Source organism: Diceros bicornis, chromosome 15, assembly GCF_020826845.1.
Source record: "Diceros bicornis minor isolate mBicDic1 chromosome 15, mDicBic1.mat.cur, whole genome shotgun sequence".
Classification (NCBI taxonomy): domain Eukaryota; kingdom Metazoa; phylum Chordata; class Mammalia; order Perissodactyla; family Rhinocerotidae; genus Diceros; species Diceros bicornis.
In genome coordinates, this window is record NC_080754.1 from 6797012 (window position 1) to 6821632 (window position 24621).

General features: G+C 37.6%; 1 protein-coding gene across 2 annotated transcripts in view; it reads left to right on the plus strand.

The window, feature by feature from the left end:
- ZPLD1 (zona pellucida like domain containing 1) overlaps positions 1–24621 on the plus strand; it is a 74591-nt gene that overhangs the window by 36477 nt on the left and 13493 nt on the right. For both annotated transcript variants that reach the window (XM_058555524.1, XM_058555525.1), the window contains exons 3-6: positions 14328–14548; positions 17002–17183; positions 18845–18917; positions 23230–23327. In XM_058555524.1, coding sequence (XP_058411507.1) covers positions 14328–14548; positions 17002–17183; positions 18845–18917; positions 23230–23327 — 574 coding nt within the window. The remainder of the gene's footprint in view (positions 1–14327; positions 14549–17001; positions 17184–18844; positions 18918–23229; positions 23328–24621) is intronic.

Sequence of the window (24621 nt, forward strand, 5' to 3'; positions counted from 1 at the left end):
TAAAATTGGGAGAGGCTAATTTCATTCAAAATTCACCTAATCGATGCCATTTTTTTTTTCCTCATACGTTAATTCAGACTTTCAAAACTGCCCTTAGGTGCCAATAGATTTGTTTAGGAATAACACCTAAGAAAATGAAATAGTGAAAGTGAAATATTATGCAATACTCAAAAAATACTATCTCAATGAAATGTTGGTCACCACTAAAGTACACAAGGGCGGCTTCAGAATGCATTTCACAGCAACCCATCAATACGGTGATGGAAATCAGCTTTTGACCATATTGATGGACAGTCGCACAGGTTCCCCAAATCTGCACTCCATGAGAAGTAATTCAACATTTCATTTAAATATTTGGAATTTTATATCAGATAAAGTTATAGAACCACAGTTCACCATTTACAAAATGAAGGTTAGACGATCTGAATCTTCTTTTTCAAGTCTGCCACGCACGCTGAAATACCTTCCACCATGTCTTACATTCTCCAAACCTGCCAGTACTCTTATGTTCAGAACATTCCAGGGCAACAGTCCACCTGTGTAGAGCAATCAGCAGGTAGTTACAGAGTTGATGTGAGATGTCTAAATTATCTGAAGAGAGGTAATCTGGCTTGTTCCAGAATTAAGACCAGAATGTATGGGAATGTCCTCCCGAGCCCAGACCTAGTGCAAGTGCATGGCGGGTTAAGTACAACATGGAAGTCAGGATGGGAAATGTCTGCAGGGAAGTCTAGGAAGGTATGCGAGGGCAGGATTGTTCATGGTTTTGAATACCACAAATGATGGTTTGTGGGTTTTTGTTAACATTTGTTATTATGGAAAACTTCAAACATACATAAAGGTAGAGATTAGGAAAAAGAGCACTCACATTTGCTCATCTAGCTTTGTCAGTTACCAACATTTACAAATTTTGTTTTATCCCTCTCTCCTTCTTACCACCCCCACTTCTAGAATATTTTAAAATAAATTCATTATTCATGTTTCTGTATGTACATCTAATGGAAAAGAACTTAAATCATTGCACTTCGCGTATACATCTAATAAACAACAGTAATTCCTTAATATCATCTAACACTCAGCCAAGTTGCTCTAACACATCCACATGGTGTGTTTGTTGACTTGACGTGTGTCTTAAGTCTATTTTAATTTATAACAGCTCCTCTCTGTTTCTTGCTTTTCTAAAGTGCTATTTATCTCTTTAAGTAATTTGGTCATTTGTTTTGTAGAATTCTGACACTCTGGATCTGGTTGGCTGCAACTCTGACGTGTCATTTAACATGCTCCTCTTTCCTGTGTATCCTGTAAACTAATTAGAGCTACAGGTTCAAGTAAACTCAAGTTCAGTTGTTTGGGCAGGAATACGTTGTGTGTTATTTGTGCAATGCAAATGTTTTGTCTTTATTTTGTAGGCAATGAGGAGCCACTGAGTCTTTTTAGACATATCTTTTTAAGGTTTGATGTGGTTACAGTTTGTTTTAGAAGGCGGATATTGGGAAAAGTATGACAGATGGAAACATGTTGGAAGAGACTGGAGGCTGAGAAAAATATCCTGGAGGCAGCGGCAGCGGGAGCAGTGGGGGAGGCGGCTAGCAGGAGACGCTCTGGTGAACTAGGCAGAACTTGAGGACTGATGCCATTCGGGAGAGGAGAGAGAGAGGAGACTGGAGGATGCTTTGAGCTTGGATAACTGGATGTTGATTCTGTTAGGTGACACTAAAGATATGAGACACTTGCATGCTTTAGAAAGGAAGTTTGGATTTGGAAATAATGAATTTGAGGAGCTTTTAGAACTTCTAGTGGCAGCCTCTATCCAGTAGTAGGAAATCTGGACCTGGGTCTGAGGAGAGAGGTTGAAACTGAAGACAGCAATGTGAGAGTTGACTCCCTGGGCAGGGAGTGAGCAGTGAATGGGGGGAGAAAAATGAAATGTATGAAAATGGACTATTACTTAGGAAACTTTGGTGATGAAGGAAAGAGAGGAGTAACCTGAGCCAGTAATTTAATGAGAAAAGAGGATTTTTAGATTAGAGGACTAGAGAGACCTCAGCATACATGAGTAAAGGGAAAGTATTCAGAGACTGGAAATACTAATACAGAAATAATTGATGTAGTGGGGAAAGAAAATATGGAAGAGATCAAAGGCACAGGTGGGGGAGGTAACCCTGGACAAGTGGAAGCTGCTTCTTTGATTTAGGAGAGGAGGAGAGGTAAAAGATGCAGGCAGAGCAGTTGAGAGATGCTAATTGTGTTCATCTTCTCAGTGAAGTGGGAGGCAGTGGCCCTCAGGGGACTGAGGGGCCAGAGCCCGGGAAGGACAGTCAAGCCTTACCCTGCTATGTGTGGAAAAGAGGCCAAAATGTAAAGATAGATCTGCAGAGAAGATGCAGCTGATGTTGTAGCCGTACACTTGTAAAGGTAGAGAAAACAAGTAAATGAGGCAGGAGGTGATGAGGACAGCAAAAGGAAATACTTCTCATACAGTAAATTAAAGAATTTCTGTTAAGACATCCATTTACAACGGCGCCCACTGAGCACCTGCATCAGAATCACTGGGGATGGTTAAAAGTGTGGACTCCGCTGCTTCACCCCAAATATGTATGTCAGAATCTCTGAATGTGGGGCTGGGGATCTGTATTTTAAACTCTGCAGACGAGACTAATATACATTTATGGTTAAAACAAGTAACATAGGTATTCTATTGTTGTCTTGAGTCCATTATTCCAATTAAAAGCACAGTCATGTTGGGGAAATATAATTAAAAACAAAATCTTCTCCCAATCCAGAAGTCTTTTCCACACAGATAGTAGAGATGAAGACGCTTTTATCATTGAATGATCGTTAAAACACACTATGATGCTCATCACAGGCAATCCACTAAGAGATTGCAGAGACAGAAAGAAATCGCACTGTTTTATACAGCTGAGCAGATGCAACCAATTACATCTATGTTTTCAAAATAAACAATAACTAGTCCTCAATTAAGGGGACTTGACAGCACCGTTTGTCACATATAGTTCAGCGTAAATTTACCTGGTAGTTGGGGTGACCGTCTGTGTTAGCGTATTGGCCTATCCAGAGGATAGGCCACCCACATCTCTATGGAAGGACGTACTTTTGTAATTTGGAGCCAGGTTCCCACCAAAGTTAGGTTCCTACCTTCCCGTTGAAGCTGTGAGATGGGAGGCTCTCTACTTTGGTATTTACGTTTCAAAGAGATGGCTCCCAGGTTCTTGAGAAAGACATTCCTGGGTCGCAAAGCTGACAAAAGTCCTATCTAATTTTCAAAAGGACTTAATACACTTCAAGGAGAGGAGACAGTACTTATAGTTACAAGTTTTCTGATGTAAATGCTCTAAGAAAAGGGATGAAGGAGAAGTCTTTTCCCTTATTTTCAACATAGAAAATTAAGTTTCTTATGTTTAATTTGCGTTAGTCCTCACACGTCAGCACTTCCAGTACTGCCCAGCTTAGACAACAAGTATCCAAACTTTCCAAATGTACACACACACACACACACACACATCGTTGTGATGTTAAGTTTATGTTAAAACAATAAACAAAAAACTTAAATCCAGATAAATCAGAAGGCCCAGGAGAGGCTCTAACTTTATGTGGGTGTTATTTTCAAGTAAGCACGTTTTTGCAGGTTGTTTGCAAAAGAAGACTAGAGTGAGCAAACAAAGCCTAAATGTCGATTGCTCACTCCCTTCTCGCCTTGCGGCTTCTCCTCCACGTCAGGATCACCCCTGATGCCATCAGGAGCTCACAAGCTGCTCAGAGACAAGCAACGGGACAGAATGCGAACGAGCCTGGCAAAGGAGCGGGCCTATCTAAATGCAAAGTAATGTTAATAATGATGAGAGTAATCATCTCACTCTATCTGACCTTTGCTGTTTCATGACACTAGAACTATTTTCTTTAGTTTCCATGGCATTTATCCTTGGGCCAAGTGAACTGCTATGATCTAATTCATTTTAAATTTAAGGGGATACTATTTAATTTTAAAGATAGTTAACTCTTGGCTATCCAAGCTACTAGCAAGGAACAGACTCATTGCCCCACTGAAATTATAGTTGTGCTCTTCCCAGAATAAAACTCAACCCACAGCTGATTTTTAGAGAACCAAGGAATTATTTGGACAGAGTACAATATCCAGATAAATGCATTTGGCCCCTGTGACTGATGGATACCTTCTGGAACTAGCCTCCCTTTTTGGAAGATAGTAATATATAAGGGTTAGCCTAAACTTTCAGGCCTCTGAAGAAGTCTTTAATGATAAAGGCACAGCCAAGGCCAGATTAGGCTCATGGCAGCAGAATATTTGTAGCTTGACACTGTCTTATGGTGAACTAAACAGTCATGGGAAACTGAATGTGTCAGTGTTACATAACTTGCCATTTTGTATTCTATTTAAATAACACTAATAAGAAAGAAAACAATAGGTCCCATGTATTGAATGCTAGGCACATTATGTAATTCTCTCTTTTATTCCTTACAACAAACCTACAAATCTTTTTCAATCCTCATTTTACAATGGTGAAATTGAGGATTATAATTCAATGTTGCAAAGCTAGCAACTGACAGAGTTATAAAACTAGGACTCTTTCCATCAAACCATAATGTCTTAAAGTGAACTTTGAATACTATGTTTAAAAAATGATGTATATAAAAAAACAAATAATCCAATTAAAAATGGGCGAAACTGAATGAGCATATTTCCAAAGAAGATATTAAAATGGCCAACAGGTACATGAATAGGTGCTTAATATCACTAATCATCAAGGAAACGCAAATCAAAACCACGAAATATCCCCTCACACCTGTTAGGATGGCTATTATCAAAAAGGTAAGAGATAACAAATGCTAATGAGGATGTGGAGAAACAGGAACCCTTGTGCACTGTTGGTGGGATTTAAATTGGTGTAGCCATTATAGAAAATAGTATAGAGGGTCCTCAAAAAAATAAAAATAGAATTACTCTATGATCCATCAATTCCACTTCTGGTATTTATCTGAAGGAAACAAAATCACTATATTGAAGAGCTATCTGCACCCTCGTGTTCATTGTAGCATTATTTACAATAGCCAAGACATGAAAACACCTAAGTGTCCATCAACAGATGAATGGATAAAGAAAATGTTATATATATATATATATATATATATATATATATATATATATACACAATGGGATACTATAAAAAGAAGGAAATCCTGCCATTTGCAACAACATGAATGGACTTTGAGGACATTATGCTAAGTGAAATGTCAGACAGAAAAAGACAAATACCGTATGATTTCACTTATATGTGGAATCTAAAAAGAACAAATAAAAAAACTCATAGAGAAAAATATCAGATTTGTGGTTACCAGAGGCAGGGAGTGGGGATGGGGGAATTAGATGAAGGGAGTCAAAAGGTACAAACTTCCAGTTATAAGACAAATAAGTCATAGGGATGTAACGTACAGCATGGTGACTATAGTTAACAATACTGTATTGTATATTTGAAAGTTACTAGGAGAGTAAATCCTAAAAGTTCTCATCACAAGGAAAAAAACATTTTTTTCTTTTTTCTTTGTATCTGTATGAGATGATGGATATTATCTAAACTTATTGTGGTAATCATTTTGTAATATATGTATGTCAAGTCATTATGCTGTACACCTTAAACTTATACAGTGCTGTATGTCAACTATATCTCAATAAAACTGAAAGAAAAAAATGATGTATAGGTGGAGAATCACAATGGAAATTACCACATTAAAGAACCGAAAAAACCTTATGTAGAGAAATTTGTTTAGCCTTTCCAAGAGCTGCTTGACTAGGGAAATCTTTTTTCCGGTAATATTTGTTAATATTTCAACGAACACCAGTGTAGCACAGAAAATAAAATAGAAAATCACTGATTTAATTGATAGAACTTATGGGTCGATCAGGCAAAATGAACTGTCTAACCCGTGTTAGGTTTTGCTTAACTGTTGCATTGTTCTGTGCCAAAGACAAAGTAAGAGTGGATAGTGGAATGATTACCCCAGGGAGTGTGTTCTGGCCCTCTGTGTAGATAAGAAGGGCCAGTTCTCCTGCCTTCCTGTGTAGAAGTGTGTTTTGGTTTCCAAGTTGTCAAGAGGATGCCTGCTTTCTGCTTTGCACCTGTGGCTGCAATTACTAGACCAGCTGAGGCAGAAGACCTGATCCAGTCAGCGACTGCTGATCCCATCCTGACTAATCTACGGTGAGAAGGTGCAGTGCGGAGAAGAGCAATTAGCAAGTTCAGTGACTGAATAATTCAGTCCATGCCCTTCTTTATTTTAATAACAAAGTTCTTTATTGCATGAATTTTTCACTTCCTCTGCTTATATAAGTAGAACCCATGTGCATTTTTCTGCCTGAAAAAGATGACCAAACTCTTCTGGTTCTGAGGAATATGGAGAAGCAAGTGTGAACGTAAGTCTGCAAAGTTCGCCTCAGACTGCATATGAACTTCCTACAGCACTGAAGCAACAGCTTGCATTTGCTAATGAGAAACGGATGTGAAAAACTGAGGTGGCAAGAAACCTGTTCAATACGGAGAGGAGACTTGAATTCCTAATCCACTTTAAATTCTTCATCAGCTGCTGGTATTTTTGTGTAGATGAAACATCGATATCCCTTTAGGACTTCTTGCTCTTTTAGCACCAAGAACTCAATATTGTATAAAAACTTGTTAGGAGGAAAAGTAACTTTAAAAAATGAGTTAAAGCAACATATATAGCATCTGTTCTCTAAGCAATTTTAAGGTTATGCAGTGCCAAATATTACTACCCTCATTTTACAGAGACAGAATTGGAAATAATATATAAATTACTCTTATAATCTGCTAAGATGTTGTAATCAGTTTTGGAATATCTGTTGGAGTCCAGGAGGTAAATTATTTCCAGGTGAGATTTTGATGGCACTATGCAGCAGTGCACTTTTCAGCGTACAGAAGAGGATCCTCCTGGTATATTGAAATAAGTTTTGGTTTATACTACAAGTTTTAAACCAATGCCACTTTTAAGTGTGTATAAACCAGTCCCTGGGTACAAGTTCAATCATATTCACAGGAATCCTGCAAGGGAACTGCACAGAGCCTCCATTTGCTCACAACAGCCTCACCCACCCCCACCCATGTCTCCTCCAGTGGTTCAGAGAGTGCCCAGGGCGTAGTTGCCATCTGAGGTGTACTATACTGATCCAGTCACTAAACTGCTATGGCTCGTGGAATGGGGTGGAGGTGGGGCTAGGAGAAGACTGATCCTATTGCCAAGTTTGTTGCACACGTTGCCACCTGAGCACTAAAGTAGCTTATTGCGGCTCAGTCTCATAAAGCTTTTCATGAGTGCTCTTTCCTTGAGATTCAAAACATGTTAGTTCCTCAGACAAGGTAGGGAGTCAGACACATACCCACCCCCTTCATGGTTCTCTCTCTCCTGTCACTTTTTCGTCCAAACTTCTCCCTCTTGTAAGCAGGTAAATCATACAAATAGATACTTGATGGGAGTGCTTAATCCTACCGGGCGGAATCCACCTCAGGGTTACCTTCTGCCCAGGCAAAATGTATAGTTGTGACCAAGCAACTCAGTTGGTTAAGAGACTTGCAACATTGGCATCACCTGTGAGCTTGTGAGAAATGCACAAATCAGGCTCCATTCCAGTCTACTGATCAGAATCTGCATTTTAATAAGATTCTCTGGGAATATTTGTGCACTGGCAAGTGTAAGAAGTGCTGGTGAGAGCAGGTACTCACGACATCTTGCTGGCTTTGTGTTGTTACTTAACCACAGTGTTTATGCCAACCACAGCTGACTGTCATGCACTTGCTTGACATTAAATAGGTGTAAGCAAATCTATCACTATTAAGGGGAAATGATTTTTTTAAAATTTCTTATTAATAATGAGGCAAGATAATTAGTATTTAAGACTGATGCACTTAAAAAGGTCAAATACCTAAAAAAATTACAAAAATTCCTTAATTTCATATTATTTAATGGGCTGAATTTTCTCAATTGGAAGTCAGAAAATATCTGATATTAAGGATTTTGATGTTTAACATTCTGAGAACAGGAATCGTCTCAGAGTTGGCAGAGTACAGATGGGAAATATGAGTTCTGGATGAACAGTCAAGATGAGCCCACATCAATTGCACACATATTTTTTTTGTCTGAATCTCGGAACTTGATATTAAAAAGTTAGAAACCATGCATGCTGTTTGTGAAAGAACTGAATTAGGTATATTTTAATAAACATTTGCTAAGTATTTGTTAGGCACTTTGGAAAAACCCAGAGCTTTCAGTGAGTTCCTAATCTAGTGGGAAAGCAAATATCCACTCCCAGATACAGTGTAAACCATACAGTAGACTCACAGTTAAGGTGATGTGGGATAGAGCACAACGGAATAATTACATTCCATTGGAGAAATGAGGGAAAGTCTTATTACAGGACATCTTAGGTATTATTTTTCTGTTCTCAGCCTATTTCTTTCCTTACCTGAATACTCTCATGGATATTTCATCTATTATTATTTATAAGTGATATATTGAGTATTTGGTGATTCCCAAATTTATATTTCTTACTCTTTTCTATCCTCCAAATATTAGACTCATATTTCCAGCTACCTGCCGTACATTTCTGCTTGAACGTCCCATATGAACCTCAGCTTCTCAAAAATTGAGCTCATGGTCTTTTACTTTCCTGTATTTCTTATCTCAGGGAATAATCTACTCTGTCACTAAAGATAGAAACCTGAGCATCAGTTTGACACTCCCTTCTCTTCATGGCATTATCTCATCAATTGCTTATAAAATGCAACCAGTTGGAACTATTTCGTTCCTTCCCAACAGTCCTTCCAAACACCTCTGCCCTACCAAGACATAGTTGTAAAGAACATTGTATACAAACCTCCATCAAATCATTATCAGGCTGCGTTGTAATGTCTCTGTCTCCTCTACTCAACCATGAGCTCCTTGAAGTAAAGGAATCTTGTCAATGTCTTTATCTTCAGAGTCTAGCACAGAGACTGACACATAATATGTATACAATAAATGCTTTTTTGGAATACTTTGTAGATAGGAAGTGGCATGTAGTTTAGATCTTGAAAATAAATAGGACCAATAGCCTCTAGCTTATATAAGACAGATGGCACTAATTTTGTGCGTTCAATTCTTATGCACCACACCTCACCTTTTTTTTTTATGTTATACACTGACCTCCCAGCCCCGGAATTGCTTTCCATACAGATTTTTACTTTTTCAGATCAATGGCAAAGGAATATTTTGAGCCACTGCACTGCAGTGCTGAGTACTAGCTGACAGCCCAATTTTGGGGTGTTGCCACGTTTATTTGCATGGCAGAATATGTGTGTGAAAATTTTTTGAATAATTCCATTGGTCTGTGTCCTTGTTATTCCAGGTAATAATTAGAAAATGTTAAAATAAATATTTCAATGCTGGTGAAAGGAAATGTAGATCTCAAACTTAACAGTATGGAAATGAGATGAAAATCATACAGTCTGTCAAAAGCTAGGAATCTTTAGTGTCATCTGGATGCCATTGGATTTAACCCAGTTGAGTATGGAATTGTTGAAAAAAAGAATAAAGTTAGATATACTTGTTAGATATGTGAATGAAATGCTGCAAATACACTGTCAGTAATTGTGTCTAAAGGGAAAACTGTAATTAGGTGTTCTAGGAATGGAACTTTATTGAAGATAAACTAGAGTGAAATTTTATTCACATATTTAGAATTGGACCCATCCTTTCTTTGCTCCCATTTATATGGAAAACACATTCTATGAACCCAAAATCAGGACACATTTTTATACATGGTAAGATAGATGGTTGACAGTGTGACAGGATATTTAAAATTTGCATAATTTTAGAAAATCTGAGACAAATTCATTACCTGATTGACAGGTAAGAGGAGTGCAGAACAATATTTTTACCTGAATTCAGTTGAATACAGTATTTTTTTAAATTTCTATGAAAAGCTTAGCTTGGTTAAAATATCAGAGGAAAAATTGTCATTTTGGTAACATAACTGCACATAAATGCTGTTAGCAAGCCTGCCATTTTAAACATACTTAGATCTTTAAGCACAAAACACTAAATATCAAACATCTAAAGGTATTTATTCCTTGATTTTTTTGTCGTTAGCTTGTGCTCATAGGATTGCTTAATACTCAAGTATTGTCCAAAGGGATGTGGCAATTCAGGCCGGGGATAATAAAAAGGCTAAAAAAATTTAGCTGTTGTGAGCAACTGTTATTCAGTAATTCTGAAAAATATTTCTCTACTTTTGGCAGAAATTGCCCTTTGGCAATTTTTTATCATTTTTTCCCCTCAAAACCTCACAAATGGAAAAGTTGTGCTGAATGGATGTCTTTAGGACCTACAACCAGGAAAACATGCGTTCCTCGGAATGGACAGTGAAAAGTCTTTAGAAAACTGGGTTAGGATGGATTTGAACAGATCTCTTTTCTTACAATGCAGAAAGCCTTTCTTTTGTTATTGTATCTCCAAGTGGAATCAGCTTGTAGCAAACGCAGTTCCATTGCAGGGATTCAAGTCTTCAGTTATAAAGCAGAAAACAGAAAAGAGAGCTCTACCTCTGGACAAAGTAATAATTGCAGTTTGATAAGCTATTGCAAGCATCAATTAATTTCTCTAAACAAGGGTAAAGAAGCTAAAGTCTTTAGCTGGTATAAATTAAGGAGAATGGTACTTCTCCTTTGTAACATATTTAATAGGTATTCACTCTGATACATTTAGGATATGCCAAGTAGAGCAATGGTGCTCGTTCTCCGCTCACTGGGCATAAAGAGAGTTCTCAGTAAACTCTCTAGCAGCTGAGAATTTGATTTGACATTCAGGTGGACGTTTTGTTACCTTAAAGAGACCATTTTGTATGTGAAGGTTTTCTGGGGTCTTACCTATAGCCTCATTCCCTGCCTTTTCCTCCTTTACTTTTTAAATTCTGATGAAAATGGAACTGTCTAGCTCCCAACCAGCCTGAGCATGCTTCACACCTCTGTCATTATTCACGCTGTCCCCTCTGCGTTATAAAATTTCCACTCCTTTAGGTAGCTAACTCCTACTGATACCTCAAAACTTAGCTCAGTGCCGTCTTCTCCAGGAAGCCGTTCCTAACCAGCTGACCTGGGTGAGGCTGGCTGTCCACGCCACCCTATAGCTCTCTGCCCAGTCTTTCTGTCAGTGTGGGCCACATCTGTCTCCCCTTAGGGACTGTGATCTACTTGAGAACAGGGACCTCTACTTTGTGAATCCTTAGTGCAGTCTATGCCGCCAGTACTTCACGTGATGAATAAACGAATGAATTAAACACTCACTGGAGCACATTGATGGATTTACTAGCTTCCTGCTCTCCGGAACTCTCAGTTTAGTGAAAAAACAGATATACAAATACGTATACAACTCTGAGGAAATATGACAGCATAAAACAGAGTGGCATAATCTAGACTGGGGATCAGGGAAGTCTTTGGGAAAAGGACAATGAGATTTGAGACATGAAGGCAGAGTAGGAGTTACTTCGACAGAGACTGGGGGTGGGGGGATCCTCCCAAGCAGAGGAAAGCGCTGATTGGACGCCTGTGTGTAAACCTGTGCTCAGCTTTTTAAAATGCTCATGGTAGTTCATTGAGGAGTAATTTACATACAATAAGATGCACCAATTTTAAGGGTGCAGCTTGAAGTTTTAACACGTGTACCCTCATGTGACCACCACCCAGATCAAGATAGAGCCCGTTTTTATCACCCCCCAAATTTTCCTTATTTCCTCTATTCTAGACAGTTCCACCACAGGAGGTAACCACTATTCTGGCTTCTGTCACTCAGTGTGATGCTTTTAAAGAACTGAAGTAAGTTCAGTGAAACAAATGAGGGAGCAAGGTGGGTAGAGGAGAGAGACTAGAATGCAGGGGCAGGAACGTGGCAGATCACGGAGACTCTGGGGGACCTGGGTCAAGATTTTGGCTTCTGGCCTGAGTGAAATGAGGAGCTATTGAAGATTTGAGCAAAGAGGTGACATGGCTGGATTCATGTATTAACAGCTGTACTAATTAGAGGGGGTTAAGAGTAGAAATAAGGAACCAGTTAGGAAGTTAATGTAATATTCCAGGGGAGGTAACGGGTCAACGAATAGCATGCAGATGGAGAAAAATTAATAGACATAAGGTGCATTTTGAAGTTGGTTAAGCACTCACTATACATTTGTTAACATGAAATCATCATTTAAAAGTCATGGTTGCATTTAAATAGTAAATGTTGCTGAAGGCTAATACAGATATTCTCTCAATTGTAAGTGTTATTTATTATTTTCTATGTTGGCAAGGTAAACTTCATAATGAATTCATTTTATTTTTCTACTTGCAAAGGAAATATTGCTTGGAGTTTTCTGTACTAACTAGCCTATTATTGCCTTTTGGCCATGAAAAAGATTTTCCATCTTTGGCCATGAGGAAGATTTTATTTCATTTTTGTAATGAGTTTAAAATCATAACTAAACAAAAATTTCCATATTGACTTATTCACATCTTCAAAATATGACTCATTTTGCCAGTAAAAAACCAGTATAGAGAACGCACAGTCCAAAGAAATACGTTATTGAACACTTCTACCCTTATATCAGAGCTGAGAGATTTGGGAAGTTCGGTCTCTGCCAAAAAATCTTGAATGACACATTTATATATTAGGCGGGTGAACATCCTGTCATTTACCAGAAAACCTTTTATTTTGCTTGCTTTTCCTTTTTTGAACAATCACGGTGATTTCTCCAAATAGCATAATCAGTTTTTGTTTGTTTCCACACTTTGAAAACCTGATGCATGTTTCAGATTCTTTATCTAAGTGGTAAAGCAGAGTGTTAAAACGTGGCGAGGTTACTGTATTAATTTCCTAGGGCTGCCATAACAAAGTGCCACAGACGGGGTGATTGAAACAACACAAATGTGTTGTCTCACAGTTCTGGAGGCCAGAAGTCCAAAACCAAGGTGTCAGCGGGACCGTGCTCCCTCTGAGGCTCTGGGTAGAACCCGTCCTTGCCGCTTCCCAGCATCTGGTGGCCACTTCCCAGCATCTGGTGGCCTCTTCCCAGCATCTGGTGGCTTGCTGGCAAGCTTTGGTGTTCCTTGGCTTGTAGAGGCATCACTTCAATTCTCAGCCTTCACATGGCATCCTCCCTGTGTCTCTGTCTTTACATGGCATTCCCACTACAGGGACACCAGTCATACTGGATTAGAGACCCACCCTACTTCACTATGACCTCCTCTAAACTAATTACCTCTGCAATGACTCTATTTCCAAATAAGGTCACATTTTGAGATACTGGGGGTTAGGACTTCAGTGCATCTTTTTTCTGGGGGGAAGGACACAATTCAACTTATAACAGTTACCAAAACCAATAAAAGTAAAACTTCTGCCACAGGGGAATTACCTAGCAGCCAACCTCTCCATTTTCTACATATATTTTCTTCATTACGCGTAGAAAAATAACTAAATAGACATATGAAAAGCTTGTGTGTGTGTGCGCGCGCGCACACGTGCTCACCTCTAGACCTAGAATGGATCCCATCACTGATAACTCATGGAGTCATGGAAAACTACACAAATTTTGTCTTACATTTCCATGCCTAGCTCATTCCTTTTTATTGAGGCACAGTCGTTGGCAAAATTTTCTTAGAGTAGGCTATGCATTTTTGTTTGTAATATCAGCACACTATTTTTCATCATCCTTCTCTCTAGTGTGATTTAATATAGGCAAAATAAAATGAAATTCTGATGGATGACTTTTGTTTCTACATCTTGGATAAGATGGGTTACAAAATACCAAAGTGCTCGACAATTTGGCTTAGGATGGATTTTAACTGCTTCTTCCTTACACCTGGGAAAGTGCATCATTTGTAGTGAGTTTCACTACTCTAGACAGGTGATCTGAATAATTCAGTTACTCTAGTTCTGAATCTCCTCAGTAACCCGATTTTTTTCCACTCAATTCTCCAATCATTCAACAATACTCGACCAACATTTAACGCACATCCACTGTACACTGGACAGAAGGAAACAAAGATGAGCTATAATCTCTACACTCAAAGATCTCTTCCTAAATAACTGAATCACAAACTTTTTTCCTGGCTGCCACTCTTGAGAACTTGCACATTGGATTATGGTGCTTTCAAATATAGGAATGACTTAGAATGAGGGGATGAGTAAATACATCAGGGGAAGTTAAAGTTATTCTTGTACCTTCTATTGTGCTTTTGTGACTTACCTTTGTTTTTTATATATTTTTATTGCAGCTGAAAGAGACATCAATGTCTACTGTGGGGTGCAGGCCATTACAATGAAGATTAATTTTTGCACAGTACTCTTCTCTGGTTATTCTGAAACAGATCTGGCACTGAATGGAAGACACGGGGATTCCCACTGCAGGGGCTTCATCAATAACAACACCTTTCCTGCCGTGGTCATTTTCATCATCAACCTCAGCACCTTGGAGGGCTGTGGAAACAACCTAGTGGTAAGATCAGAGTGCAATTGTGTACTAGGTTTGGGGTCATAACTAAAAATCTCCCCATTTCATGAAATGATCAGAAGCTCAATCTATATTTCAAGAAAAAATTCCAATAATACTGAACCAATCACTTCCCTTTGTCTGTTTGAGGCTTCCACGCCCAAACATACAATTTTTTCTTCCAACAATGGTTCTGTTTATTGTATCTGGGCAATTGAGGGGCCTGAGATCAGCTGTGCTACTCTAAGGAGCATTATTTTGTGTGAGTGACACTGATGAATATTTCTCTACAGTTTATCATAGCTATGTTCCTCATCCTTTTTATGGAAATATCTGGTCATACTAAAATTGTTTGTTCCAGCGACTTGGGCAATGAATCACTTGGCCTATTGCTTCTTAGTGACCTCATTCAGAAGAAAGATGAAATATAGAATGGGAGCCTTAGAATCTTCTAGGTCTCATGTTTAGCACTGACTGATCCACACCAGTATTTTGTAAAAGAGGGCTGTCAGTATTTCTGGTGTGAAATTCTCCACTGTGTGGGAATGTCCTTGGAATTTCAAAATGTTTATCATACCCAGTCTTAACCATAAAATCCCAGTAGCACATTCTCCAGTCACTGTGAAAATCAAAACATTGCTTCGAATATTTCCACCCTGAAAGAGAACCACAGGTCTATGCTATTTATTTGTTTATCCATGCATTGAACATCAAAAAGAGAATTGAATAAGGAATTGACTCTCCTGGGAATTAAAATTAATTGAAGTAAAAATATTGTGATTCAGGGGTGTTACACTGAAATTCACTTAGTACTATTTTTTCATTTTGCTTGTTTAAATATAATCATATTGGTAAATCCTAGCAAAGACAAAAAGGAGATACCATGGAAAAGGAAATGACCATTTAGCCCAGTGAAGAAGGAGAAATTGGCTTTTCCTCTTCATAAATTATTCTTTGGGATTAACGGGAAGGCTTGGTTATGCTAAGGGCAGGGTTTCTAAGACTTGGTGGGAGATGGGAGACAGGAGGAAGAGATTCCTCTGCATCTCCTTCTTTATCTGTTCCCAGACGGCAGTTACAATATTGTGCCCATGACCCTTTCCAAGCCTGTAGCTTGAGTGTTGTTGACTCTTTTTATTAAAAACGTTTATTCATCTCTCGAGTTGTGTGCAGAGAGGTTATGAAGTGGGCCTGAGGGAGATTGAGCAGGGTGAGCATTACATGTCTGCGTCTCCTTGTGGAGGGAGGGAGCCATGTGGAGAGCAGCCACCTTTCCCCTCCTCCCGCCATAGCCCCAAGTTTTTCCTTCATGTTGTTGTCTTCTCTGGATTTCAGTCATCTGGACCTGCTGCCAAGAAAACAACTCAGGAGAAAAGCCGGGAAAAGCACCTCTGTGTGTAGATGTGCCTTTTACTTTTTTTAGAGCTGAGTAACTCTTGTATAAAAATTGCTATACATATGTGGGTTTTTTTTCCAGAGAATTGGTTTAGCTAGCCAGTCAGGCAGGTGGTGAGAGGAGGGCAGTCTTGCTTATTTTTCATTTTTGCCTGATATATCACCAGCTGTGGAGTCTGCTCCAAGGACGGTCTTTCATGGGAAGAATTATGAAAGAATTAGAATTAGACTACTAGAATTAGACTTAAGAATTAGACTACTAAGTCACTGGATTAGAATCAAAATGTTTTCATTCATGATGATTCTGGCTCTGTTCATGAATTAGCTGGATAATTGCCTCATTGGCAACTGGCAACGTCTTAATTCATTTGTTCAAAATTTATCTCGGAGTGCTGATCTCACTGGGCTATGCTGAAGATGCGAAGACGAACAAGACCAAGAGGGTTCCTTACCCACAAAGAGCTCTGATTGTGGCTGAGGGGACTGCCGAGTCAGGAGGCTGCTCTTGATGACTGTCACTACTACCATGATGGGGAGAAGCACTGCGTGTGGAGGAGTCAGAAGTTTTGCAGGGAAGATGAGATCTGGGGAGGAGCAGGCTATGTCGTGGTGAAGTGGGGGAAGGAGGGAGCAGAAGCAGCATGCATGAAGACCTCAGCAGCAAGGGCCTTGGGGCTGGAGCCTTATTAACCCGGAGTGGGAGCCTGGAGATATGAAGCTAAAGTGGGAAACAAGATCAGATTAACAGGGGTCTTTTAAGTCATGCCACAGAATTTACACTTTACCCATGAACATTTTCAAATGACTTGTAGCATTCTGAACATATAATCTCTCTCCTTTCTTATTTATGAACTATGAATGAGGTGTCTTTGGTAAATAGGAAGTATCATTTAGAAATGTATAATCACTTATAAATAGCATTGTGTGTAGAATCTCAAAACCATGACATGTTATAGCTGAAACAGACCCTAGAAATGACCTCATCTAATGTTTTATTTTGAGTATGAAATGCCTAGATTTGTATACATCTATTTAATCATGAACTTGATTTACCATTCTACCAGGTGTCCACAGTTCCTGGAGTCAGTGCTTACGGAAATGCAACTTCAGTACAAATAGGAAATATTTCAGGGTATATTGATACTCCAGACCCACCCACAATCATCAGCTATCTACCTGGGCTTCTTTACAAATTTAGCTGTAGTTATCCATTGGAGTACCTGGTTAATAATACCCAGCTTGCTTCGTAAGTTTGCATTTTATTCTTGCTGTCTCATATTGTCTTTATGTTTGACTCATTTCTTATCCTTGAGGGTCTTATAAAGACGGCAGGATTTGTTGAGAATAGCCAAACTCAATGTAATGGAAACCATATTAAGTCTAACATCTCTATCTATCTATCGCCTATAATTGTTATGACCCATGTCAACAGTTCAGGATATGTGTGTATATATATATATATATATATCCCCCCACCCAAGTTAAAACTGACTCAAACTAATTAGGTATGTTCTTTGGGTTCTCCTCGCTCCCTTCAGAATTGTCCAAGAACCCAAGAACTCTGGGTGTTTATGCAGTCCAGGAGGGCCTGTCATGTATCCAGTGTGTAGAACACTCGGTCACTACATCGTTGGGTCTTGTTTGGCTTCAGTCTCTGCCTCATGCTCTCACTGCTGGACTTGCTGCCCCAGAATCTGGGGTCTCCATGCCTCCTGCTGAGGTGTCACCTACAGAGGTGCTGGTGATTCCCAAAGGAAGGTGGCACCACCCAAAGCCAGAGAGCTCCAGTCATGGACTGAGGTCACAGGCTTTTGTTTATAGTCATGGATTCACTCATTATTCCCAAAGCATGCACTCTGAGACAGGGCTGCTGCCACATTACAGCAGAATCATCTGGATTTGTCAACTATTTTTGACAAAACGGGGTGATTGAGTGAAAACTTTCTCTCTCTAATTCCAGGGTTTGCGATCACACAGGTGTAGTTATTGTTTAATCTTAGTCACAAGGGAATGTGGAGGCCACATTTTGCTTCAGTTAAAAAATATTCAGGAGGCTGGCCCTGGTGGCTTAGTGGTTGAGTTCCCATGCTCCACTTTGGCGGCCCAGGGTTCACAGGTTCAGATCCCAGACACAGACCGACACACCACACAACAAGCCATGCTGTGGCAGCATCCCACATACAAAATAGAGGAAGATGGGCACAGATGTTAGCTCAGGGCTAATCTTCCTCAGCAAAAAGAGGAGTATTGGCAATGGATGTTAGCGCAGAGCCAGTCTTCCTCATAAACACACAGACAAAAATTCATGGATAGTTTAATGGCACAAAGGTGATCAACACCTTGATCAAAAGCAAGATTTTGATGTGGAAAATAAGAAAAGAAAAGCCTTGGGTCAAAAGGATGCAGATGTAGAGGGAAGCAGGTCCTCAGGGTGTCACAGTCTCTCACTCTGCTCCCCTCATTAAACACATTCCTGAGCTTCAATGTGCATGGAAATTCATTCCTTTATTCAATACATGTTTATTATGCCCCTACTATGCACCATACAATGTTCCAGCAGTGAACAAAGTAAAACAAAGCCCCTGGTCTCAAGAAACTTTCATTCTAATGGAATTGATGAGAATGTATTTGCATCAGATGTATATTCTTTTGGAATGAAGTTTTTCTGCAAAAAGTCTTGTTTATGCAATGCACAATGGAAAAAAGATGGCTTTATGAATAAAAAGATCATAAAGAACAGTTTGCCTTTACTTGGTTCCTCTGGCTTTTTGATTATTTATCTGTTCAGTGATTTAAACAGTATGCCAGGCCTGGTTAAAAGTATGTCAGCCTTTAGTGACTTAAATCTAACTGAAACTTTTAATTTAAAATCTCATCAATGCTTTCCTTTTTCTAAATCTGTTTTAGGTCCTCAGCTGCTATTTCTGTGAGAGAGAACAATGGTACATTTGTCAGCACTTTGAACCTGCTCCTTTATAAGGTAAGTTGATGGGTGAAGGATGTTATTTTCTCTCTCACTGTTCCGAGGAGCCATTTATGCGAATGGCTTTTATATAAAAATCTACTGAAAGCCACATTAACCCTGTGATACTTTGGTAACATTTATCTGTCTTTACTGCCATTTTCATACATCCTAGTGATAAACGTATACTAAAAATTCCATTATTTTCTAAAAGTTGATAAATGATATAAATTTATTTTATAAATGTGATTCTGCATAGTTACTTCAAGTGTCTACCTACATTTATATGTATATATTTATTTATATGTGTATGTGTGTGTGTAGTCATAGTCAGGAGCAAGATTTTGGGAATAATGTTTTTGTGATAAAGAGATAGGAAAAGTCCAAATGATACTTCTCTTGAAGGTATGCATGGTGATGAAAGTGTTAATATTTTCAATCTGGGTTTTGGCTGATGACAATTCTGTCACATCTGAAATAATTTGGGGTGACTACATAGTATTGTTTAAACTTTTGTCACGTTAATATTGACAGTGGCAGCAAAATATGAAAAATACATGGATTTCTATTTATAATTCTAACATTAATCCCCCAAATGATATTTTCATGTTGATTAAAAATTTTTATTCATACATTTTAAATGCGTTATTTAAATATCAATTTTTCAATCTATCAACCAACATTTTTGTAAATTATGAATCTGATTTTTACATTATTATTCATGTCATCATGGCACTGAGTTATAATTCATGCAACTGATTTAAAAGTCAGTGCTTTATACTTTGAATATAATGAGCTATAAATATTGTAGTAGGACATTTTCCGAAGGCATTTAAAAAAATCATGTTTATAAGTTTGTAGTCTGACACCACAGAGTTCTAAACAACAAATTAAAATATGTTGGAATGAAGATTGCCTTTCTGTCATTTCTAAACTTTCTTCTGCAAGCAGAAGCTGCCAGGTTGACTTGGTTCTACAATATTCAGCAAATATGTGCCAATATTCATTCCCAGTATGGCCAGATATTTATTATTGTTGTGAGCAGTATTTTTAAATTGGAAAGTTTCTATCTGTTGATTTATATGTGTAGGTTCCCAGAGGTAGAATGGAGGTGACTGGTTTGGATTCAGTATTATTTGTCATAATTAAGTGAAACAAAGATGAGAATTCCTGATCTTAAAAAAGTGAAAAATATACCCACATGGCATTTAATGATACCATTATTTTCTGTGAAATTAAACTATTCTGCCAGTGGAAAAGCAGAAAACCAAAATTTAGAAGTGTGGATTTGAGGAGAGCTTTGCTGTTAAGGTCTTTCCTTTGTCACTAGAAATAGTATTGTAATCTTGTTCCTAATTAGACACAATCCTTCAAGGAGTTTCTAGAACCTGAATGCTAAGTAAAAGCCTATAATTTGATGATAACCTTAAAATTTTAATTCTATGGTAAAAAGGTAACAAATTGTTTGATATCAGACTATAAATGAAACAGGCAGTGCCAAAATACTTCTCATTTTTAACCAGTTTGCGGTAAAAGTATTATTAATAGTTGAATTAAAAAATTAAATGGAATTCTAAAAGTTATTTACTAATCATTTATTTAATACATTTCAACCATTTCGTCACAGTATTTTATTAATTAACAGACTTTATTTTTTTAGAGCCATTTTAGGTTTATAGAAAAATTGACCTGCAAGTACAGAGGGTTTCCACAGACCTCCTGTGCCTGCACACAGTTTCCTCTACTATTTCTGCCTCGTATTACAGGGTATATCTGTTACAATTGATGGACCACTATTGATATATTATTAACTAAAGTTCGTAGTTTGCATTTAGGTTCACTCTTCATGTTGTAGCCTCTATGGGTTTTGACAAATGTGTGTGACATGCGTCCATCGTTCCTGTATCCCACAGGAGAGTTTCACTGCCCCAAACTAGTTTTTTAACATGGCTCCATTGCAGTATTTTGCCATGTGACAGGGCATTAAAAAACTAGTAATTTACACTAGAAAGAAAATTTGGTATGCTTTTACTAATTGATTCAAAATCATATTTGTTATTTGTTAGGGACACTAACGTTTAGCAACCCAAATGTAATTTTATTGTAGCTTTTCATATTAACTATTATTTTACAACCATGTCTTCCCATGTCGCATGCAGAGTTTTTGAGTTCGCACCCTTAGGAATGATGGAAAGTTATATTACACACCTACTACTCTTACTCTCAGTTTAGTTATTTGGAGAGGAAAGTTGTACCCAACTTGGATTCAGTGCAATTGTTTTATTTCTATGTGTTCTGGGATTCAGTAAATGTACTCAGGAAAATTTTATTTATGCAAAAAAATGACTTTTATTGACTATGCAGTTTCTATATATGCAAGTTATTTCAAGTTGAACTGTGGCCTTCTTTTGTGTAATACAAAGATACCAGTTTTCTCCTTTGTGGAAATGGAAAGTGAAGACGCCTTTGTGAATTTGAATATCACCTAATTAGTGGGTTCTAAGCAGATACAGAAACAGTAAATCTGAATTAGGGTTATGACAATTAGAATATTTTTTAAAAGTTGAATACAAATTTAAAATAAATATAACTGATTTTAGGGACAATATTGTACTAACAAGAATAAAGGCAACTACACAAAATGAAATCATAAAATTACCTTTTAGAAGCAATTTTAGGAGGAAAAATTTGATGAGTCATGATTCAACCATGGCTGAGTCATATCATTTGCAAATGACTTAGCAATATAATACTTGTGAGCAAGAGTAAGCATTCTTCTGGACAATATTGATGCAAGTATAGCATGAAAGAGCTGTATAGGTAGTGAAGGGTGGATTACGTGGAGAAATTGGGAAAGGGAGCCAGAAACATAATTCAATAAAGATACTACCTATCCAAAATGTTTACAGGAGCTATTATCCTTTATCACAAAAATATAGAAAATAAGTACAGCATATAATCTCTTATTTATCTGGCTTTATTTGGGAATGAAATGTTCCACATAAATGCAACTTTTTCAAAAGTGAAGCATTCAAACTATTACTGTTTTAATTTAAAAAATTCAAAATTTCGTTGCTTTCTTCCCAGCCTTTTTAAACAGAGTGTGCACTGTATTTTGCCTTTGCTTGACAACTTTGAGATTCATGATGAACATTAAAAATTTCCCTTTTCTTGGGCCGGCCTGGTGGCGTAGTGGTTAAGTTCGTGCGCTCTCCTTCAGCAGCCCGAGATACAAGGGTTCGGATCTCGGGTGCAGACCTATATACCGCTCATTAAATCATGCTGTGGGGGCGACCCACATACAAAATAGAGGAAGACTGGCATGGATGCTAGCTCAGGGTGAATCTTCTTCAAGCAAAAATAGAGGAAGATTGGCAACAGATGTTAGCTCAGGGACAAACTTACTCACCAAAAAAAAAAAAAAAAAAAAAAAATTTCCCTTTGCTGCAAAATAGCAATATCTTCAGAATTACTAAATTTGGGGGAAACAATTTTCCTCCATGCTTAATGATTTGACAACTTCATTTTTAGGAGGTTTTTTGCATTCTACAATTTTTTTCTGTTTTTCTTTATTGTCAAATTAAAGCTGTCACTTCTCAATTTCTAATCTGCTTATTTAATTTACTGTAGATTGGGGAGTAATATAAATAAGCTCTCCAGAATTGGTCTAAAATAAGGGTAAAAAAGTAGAAATGAAGTCCTGAGACACCCTTCTGTAAGTAACCACCAAGGAATTTGGTGCAGAAACGCTATGGCATGCATTTTGGCCAACTCAGAGAACATGTTGGTCTCTTTTTTGGTTTTCTATTAAATTTTGGTAATTTCAAATTGGCAGATATGTGATTTTGGGTAAATGAGAGACTATCAAGAGAATAAAGACCTATAACTCCATTGGCCAAGGGCTTAAACTTAAGCAGATATAATTTAAATAAGTGAAGTATTAGCCATTGATATAATTTAAATAAATGGAATATTAAGTTAAATAAAATGAATATTGACAATTGACTACTAAACAAACTAAATATTAACCACTGACTATTAACCATTGAATATAATTTAAATACACTGAACATCAACCACCATATATGGTAAACTATGGAAACAAAAAGATTCACACACGGAAATGAATTTGTTACTTGGGTTTGGTTTAGGAACAGTTCTGCCAAGAAACTAGATGATTACCTGGGTCCTTTTTGGAGTTAGTTCTGTAGATTTGTGTTGCTTTGCCCCTTCTTTTTTTTTTTTTATATATATATGACATTATTAAGTAGGAAATGTGCTGTTGTTGGGAAGGCAATGATGGAGTCATTGTTTATTTTTTCATCATTAGGACTCGACCTACAGTCAGCAGTTAATTATCCCGAGTATAGGATTACCTTTGAAAACTAAAGTATTTGCAGCTGTACAGGCCACTAATCTGGATGGCAGGTATTTTCAAACTCTTATCTTTTGTTGGTTAAAACTTTTCGGCTGCCTAAAGCCTCATGAGTCACAAAGTTAGCTCATTCGTTTTTAATTTAAAAAATACTGTTGTTGCCACATCATTTAGGAATGCTAATAAATAGAAATAACAAATTTCAAAGATTAAGGGGTGACACTCATTTTATGTCATTAATTGGAAAATAACAAGTCTTCCCATAAAGAAGGAGGGGGAGTGACTGGAAGAGGGTATGAGGCGATCTTCTGGGATGTTCTGATTTTTCCTCTGAAAGATGATTAATCAGATGCAGTCATTCTTTGAACACTTGTGATTTGTGTACTTTTCTATGTGTATGTTACTAGTCAATAAAAATTTCTTAAAAAACAGAAGAACTTTTCTTATAATGATCTGGACAAAAATTATATAAAAACAATCCCCAGAGACATCTCTGCAAAAAACCAAAATCAATCAAATTTCATGTGATACTTAGAAAATCAGAATGATCAAAATTGAAAGGGAATTCAAAAGCTGAAGATGCAATCTTGCCCTATAAAAAGATCGTAACATGTAAATGGTTTATTTTGGGTTTCTTGTGTACTGTTATTTAAACTTTGCATCTTGAAGAGATTAGTATACTCTAGAAATTTGGTTCAACTTTACCTTCTCTCCTTCTGTCTTCATGATATTTCTATTCTTGGATAAACGTGATTCTTTAAAATTGTCTTACTAAATGCAGGATTTTTAAAATTTTTATTGGTAATCACTTCCCATGGACTAGTAATTTTAATAACACCCGAGGCGGGATAAAGTAATGTATAAATCTAGCCACAATCTGGCTCTGTCGGGGAAGGCTGTGTTTTTGCCTCATGGATTTCTTCTACCTAACACAGTGTCTATCGTGGACTCCCATTCCCACCGCCACTGATTCTGGCGTAATTTACAGTGTATAATTTATACACCAAACTCCTTTGCTGTAGGTGACATTATAATATCTTCTGTCATGTGTTGGAGACAGTAAGTTCTAGAAACAAAAGGCTGTTGTTCACAGTGAACACAGAAGCATCTGTGTTGCTCACTTTCGGGTTTTGTTTCTTTAGACTTTGACTATTCAGTTGCTTTGTACACAATTTATGTGTGTGTGTTGTTAACTTTACCCCACTTGATGTGGAACGGCAAGTTTTTGCAGATTTTCAAACACCCTGAGTTTAGGAGAACATTTTAATAAACAAGAAGCCTCTGCAAATAACTAATAAAAATTATATAGCATGGGGTAAGATGTTTGTCAATATTTATTTCCTTTGG